This window comes from Mandrillus leucophaeus, unplaced genomic scaffold (genome assembly GCF_000951045.1).
Source record: "Mandrillus leucophaeus isolate KB7577 unplaced genomic scaffold, Mleu.le_1.0 Scaffold572, whole genome shotgun sequence".
Lineage (NCBI taxonomy): Eukaryota > Metazoa > Chordata > Mammalia > Primates > Cercopithecidae > Mandrillus > Mandrillus leucophaeus.
Genome location: NW_012106164.1, coordinates 1,325,239 through 1,330,756, shown reverse-complemented (window position 1 = coordinate 1,330,756; position 5,518 = coordinate 1,325,239). Strand labels below are relative to the sequence as shown.

The window sequence follows — 5,518 nt, the reverse complement described above, 5'->3', positions numbered from 1 at the left end:
GTTAGCAAAGACACAACAACAGTGTCCGCCCCTGTTGCAGGGATGTCCCTGGATGATGGTCACCCCGCTCCCAGCTCTGCCTCTCTATCCTCCCTCCCTCCTTCCCTGGTTCTTCCCTCCCTTCTTTCCTTTGTCCATCTAAGATTTACTGAGGGGTTCTATGGACATGACACAGCCATAGCCTTGCAGGGCTCCTTGTTGTATAGGTGTGTGGTGTGCCAGGCAGGATGGGGGCCGGCATGGCAGAGCGGAAGGAACACCGAGACAGGACTCCAGTGAAGAAGAGCAGGAAGGGCATTTCTAGGCAGAGGTGGCCACAGGAGCCAAGGCCTGAAATCATCTATTGCTTTCATCCCCACACTGGGCTGCTGGGGGTGACCCAGAACTCATCACTAATGGCTTGTCTGGTATAGCCAATGGTTCCGGACACATTACCGGGCAGAGGTCAGAGACCTTAACTTGCCACAGTGCTCACATCTGGAAAATGGATCTAATTCTTCCAAGGATGACTAACTGTGCTGAAGGTTGGAGAGACAGGTTTGACCCTCTGCGGTTAGACACAAAGGTGGGGGGCCCTGCTGCTTCACACCAGCCCCGCCATTAACTTCGTGTGACTTTGAGAAAATTATGAACGCCGTCTCTGAGACTCAGTTTCCCCACCTGTAAAATGAGGAATTTGGGCTAGGCAGCTCCTTAGGTTCTTCCAGATCTGAAATGTCTCATGGGGCCCCACATCCGGGTCAGTGTTGGCCACCATAAGTGGGCTTTGGATCTCACAGCCCTTTGCCACTTGGCCTAGCCCTTGGGAAATAAACCCAGAGAGGGGAAGAGGCAGAAGGGCCCAGATGGTGGGACCATGTGCCTAGAAGGTGCTGCCCTCCCAGTGGTGGCCTGGGAGCTTCTTTGACCTCTGCCCTTATTCCTTCTGGTAGAGTGATTGTGTTTGGAATTTTGGCAGCCACCAGGCCAGAGTGACGTAGTCCTGCAGGCAGAACCCAGGCTCTAAGAGAGCAGTGGGCCATGAGGACAGCCAGCACTGGCTCCAGCCACCTGTCCTGGGGAGAGAAATGGGCCCACATTGCCTGGAGTGGGTGAGGGAGACACTATTAGAATCTGCCTCACTCTCCAGCCTGGAATTCAGTTCAATTCATTTTACCAAAATGCTTTGTCCTGGGTGCTAGGAATACAGCCATGAGCAGGGCAGAGCAGCCCCTGTCCTCAGGGAATGCATGGTCTACATTTAACCAAGGAATTACAGGAATGAAAAGTCAGTGGGGACCCATTCCTGCTTTCCCCCGGTTCTTCCGCTGAACGTGACTCACTCGCTCATTTCTTTCCCTCCATTCTTTCTTTCCTGCTTAAACATCACCTCCTCAGAGAAGGTGATATTTAAATAAAATAGCTCCTATTTAAATAAAATGGCCCCACTCATTATTCTCCCACTCCACTCTCTGCTTAGAGGTCTTCATAGCACTCATGACAACCTGACGTCATAGAAAAGATTTGTGTATTTCCTGTTCCTCTGTTAAGACAGGTGCTTTGTGTGTATGTTCTTCAGTATATCTATCTATAGTACCTAAAATCGGGTCTTCCGTATGCATTGGGTCTGCACATACCCAACAAATATCTGTTGGTGGGTGAGGGTCATCATGGAGGAGAGGAAGGAGATGGCTGGGGGAGTTAACCTGGTCTAATCTGCTGAATTTACTTTCTTTCATGTTTTCATTGAGGCCTTCCTTCCATCATTTGCTCGGCACTTGTGGAGAACTTCCTGTGTGCCAGGCATTGTGCTTTGTGTTGTTTTCAGAAGCTAAACATGGCAGCCCCATCCAGCAGGGACCACAGCTTGTATTTGCCAGTGGCCCGCTCAGGGCCTGAAGCATGACAGCATCTCCCTACCAGGAAAGGAATGACTCCATGGTTAGACATGTATTGTGTGCGTATCCTCTGCTACATGCAGGGTGGGGCCCCCAAATGAAAGAAAGACCCAGCCTGGTATGCCCACAGCAGTGCAGGGTATCGGAAAGACTGGAGGACTCCAGTTCTTCTCCTGGTGGGAGGACCCTAGTTCTCCTCCAAGCTCTGCAGTGTGACTTAAACAGGCTTGATTTGAGGCAGGACTTCCTGACCTGCATTTTTTTGGTCTGTCTTTCTCTTTGCTGGCCTCCTTCCTCAGACCATAGCACTTCTAGAGCAGAAAACCCAACCTGGTGCACAGTGGGTCTTCAGAAGCAGCTTGGTGGTTAAATGGATGTGGATTGATACTTGGGGCAGTATGCAACCTCTGTCCTGCAGGTTAAGACTGCCTCTAGGCCGGACGCGGTGGCTCAAGCCTGTAATCCCAGCACTTTGGGAGGCCGAGACGGGCGGATCACGAGGTCAGGAGATCGAGACCATCCTGGCTAACGCGGTGAAACCCCATCTCTACTAAAAAATACAAAAAACTAGCTGGGCTAGGTGGCGGGCGCCTGTAGTCCCAGCTACTCGGGAGGCTGAGGCAGGAGAATGGCATGAACCCAGGAGGCGGAGCTTGCAGTGAGCTGAGATCCGGCCACTGCACTCCAGCCTGGGTGACAGAGTGAGACTCCATCTCAAAAAAAAAAAAAAAGACTTCCTCTAGGGCCAGGTGTGGTGGTTCGTGCCTGTAATCCCAGCACTTTAGGAGGCTGAGGCTGGAGGATCGCTTGAGCCCAGGAGTTCAAGACCAACCTGGGCAACAAAATAAGACCCTGACTCTACCAAAAAAAAAAAAAAAAAGACTTCATCTAGAGTGGTTCATTCATAAACATTTCGTGAGCATCTACTCTGTGCCCACCATTAAAGTTATTGCAACCAACAGCTTCTCCTAAGGCAGATGTGCCACAGAGACCGATGGGTCCATGGCTGAGCTCCTTGAGCAGGGAGCAAACTATCTAGTTCCCGAAAGTCCCCACCAGGTCAGGAATTCCCATCCTGAGGCATCTACAGAGGCCTGGCAGCCCCTGTCCACCTGGTTCCCAGGCTTACTGGCTTCTGCTCCATAGAGATGGGCCCCTTAGGGCTGTTTGTTGAGTGCCCTGTCCCCTTTGCGGGGTGTCTAATGGCTTGGTGTCTTCCAGATTCAACGTCCATCAGAACAGTTCATGCCCAGTCACTGGCTCTGTGCCAGGAACCTGCCTGGCAGGAAGACTGGGTGTGGGGAGACAGCAGAGGCAGGATACAAGCCCCTTCCTTGGAATTCTCCCCAGTGTCCATGCCTCCTCTTCCCAGCTGCCCATGAGCTCCTGGAAGGCCTTCAGCCTCATTTCCCTCCCCACCTAGCAGAATGCAATTAGCCCTCAATATTCACATACAGAATTGGATTTCTTGTTGAATAACAGTCTCATGCCTCCAAGCTCAAAGGGCTCACACAGATCATCATGTTTGATGCACCTATTTTACAGATGGGCAGAGTGAGGCTCTGAGAGGGGATGCCCTCAATCATTTTGGGTTCTCACGGCATTCTCACGGTCTTTTGGGCTGCCCTGGGTGAAGCAGGCAGTGTTCCCTGGCACTAAGCCTTGCCTATTCAGATTTGTGAGTGAAATTTGGAAAGGCCTTGGTGCTTAGCCACTGACCTGCTGCCTGCCTGACCTTTCAGGAAATGCAGCCTATTGCCTGGAAATGGCTTTGTGGACAGTGAGTTGTGTTGGCATCACCCACACAATACGGTGGGGAGAACTGGATAGTTTCCCTAGTTTCTCACTGAGCCCCACCTCATCAATCCTCCTCCAAAACCTGCCTGAAATCCACCTCTATCCTCCTGCCCTTTTTGTAATTATTTCACTGGCGATGTCCTTCTCCTCCATGGCTGCACATTTATCCAACACGCCCTTTAGGATCCAAATGCCACCACCTCCTCCTGGGAGCCTTCCTGTGTTTCTTTCCATCCCTTAATTACAATTCAATGGATCTACATCTCTTTGACAGCATTTATCACATTCTCCTTACATTATCTTATCTTTATGCAGTTGCAGGGGGTTCTCCACGACATAGTGATATCTGATGTCTCCCATCCAGACTCTTTTCCCTACCCCAAGTTGCTGTGCATGTCTCCTGCCCACATTACAAATGCGTGCATGACTGGAAGGCAGGACCATGTGGACATTTTTGTCCCTGCCCTCACAGTGGCAGACCCTTTTCCCCCAGAGTCTTGTACAGGGGTTTGCATACTGTAGGAGTTAAAACAAATAACTTACTTCAATTACCAATGGTTTGAGCATCTATCGTATCCCAGGCTCCATGTGTCAGGCTGGGTGCGGGGACACAGAAATGGATCTGACAATGACAGCGCCATGTGATGTGTGCTGCAATCCGAGTGTAGGGCAGAGCAGCTCATCAGAGTCAGATGAGCTCTGGGCTGCACCTAGAAGAACAACGAGGTTGTGAACAGGCAGAAAAGGGGCAGAGGGAGAACCTGGGAGGAAACAGTATGGAGAAAGCATCGAAGTAGCCAAGCTTACCTGAGCCTGGGTGCAGGAATCAGAGAGACTGGAGCTCAGGAGGCCGGATCTGAAGCTGGGGAGGCTGGTGAGGATCTGCACAGAGCCCTTAAGGACTAAGATTTGGATCCTCGTGACAAGATGCAGAAGTTTGGAGTTAGGTTACCTGGGTTCAAATCCCACCTCCACCACCTACCAGTTTATGTCAGCTTTCCCATCTGTAAATGGAGAGAAAAAAGCAGGCCTCCCTTAAACCCCAGCACTGTGTGGGTCAGGGTCTGGACTAGGGCATGGCACATGCAGAGACGCAGCATACCAGGAGATGCCAAGAAAACTCAGCAGTGGAGGTAAATTGCCCAAAGCAGCGCCCCTGAACCCCTAAGTATCAAGATAATATTTTAATGCAATACTTTTAAAAGCATCAAAATTAATTCAAAACCCCACAATGAACAAAATATCTAAAATGTAAATAAAGACAGGGTCTGCATGATGCCAAGTATGCAACTAAAAAAACATCAGTTATGATTGGAGAGGGAGTTCTCAACCTTAGGGGGCCGTGGACTTCTGAAAACCGGAGGAAAGTCCATGGCCCCTCTCCCCTGAAGAATGCACAAACATGCTCAATTTGTGCATAGTTTGGGGGTATTCCCGCACTCCCTGGGGTTCGTGCACATGGAAGTTAAGAACTCTGGTTCAACACTGGGGGTGTGGGGGTGGCGGGGGTGGCTCCACACGCCGGCCAGGAGCCTGCCAGTTCCCCAGTCCCACAAAGGGCCTCCCTCCTGGCAGCCATGGGTGCTCTGCCCTCTGCAGGAAGCAGCGCACAGTTATGCAGCTCCCCCCACCCCCCTACCTTCCCTCTCTCGGCTTGGGACTTTTCCTAAAGTTTGTTGAAACCAGACACCTTGCTCGACGGAGCCCGCTTGCAGCCAGGGTTTAAAAGGCCGCCTTCAGCGCCCCCTCCCCGCCCCCAGCGGAGACTTCAAAAGGCCCATCGGGCGCCGCGGCCCCAGCACCTATGAGCCGCCCCCAGCTCTCGGAGCCCGCGCTGGAGCCCG

At 51.7% G+C, this 5,518-nt stretch overlaps 1 protein-coding gene across 1 annotated transcript in view; it reads left to right on the top strand.

The window, feature by feature from the left end:
- Positions 1–1,020: 1,020 nt before the first annotated feature.
- COL27A1 (collagen, type XXVII, alpha 1) overlaps positions 1,021–5,518 on the top strand; it is a 173,099-nt gene continuing 168,601 nt past the window's right edge. Inside the window, exon 1 of the mRNA XM_011998515.1 lies at positions 1,021–1,091. Coding sequence (XP_011853905.1) covers positions 1,021–1,091 — 71 coding nt within the window. The remainder of the gene's footprint in view (positions 1,092–5,518) is intronic.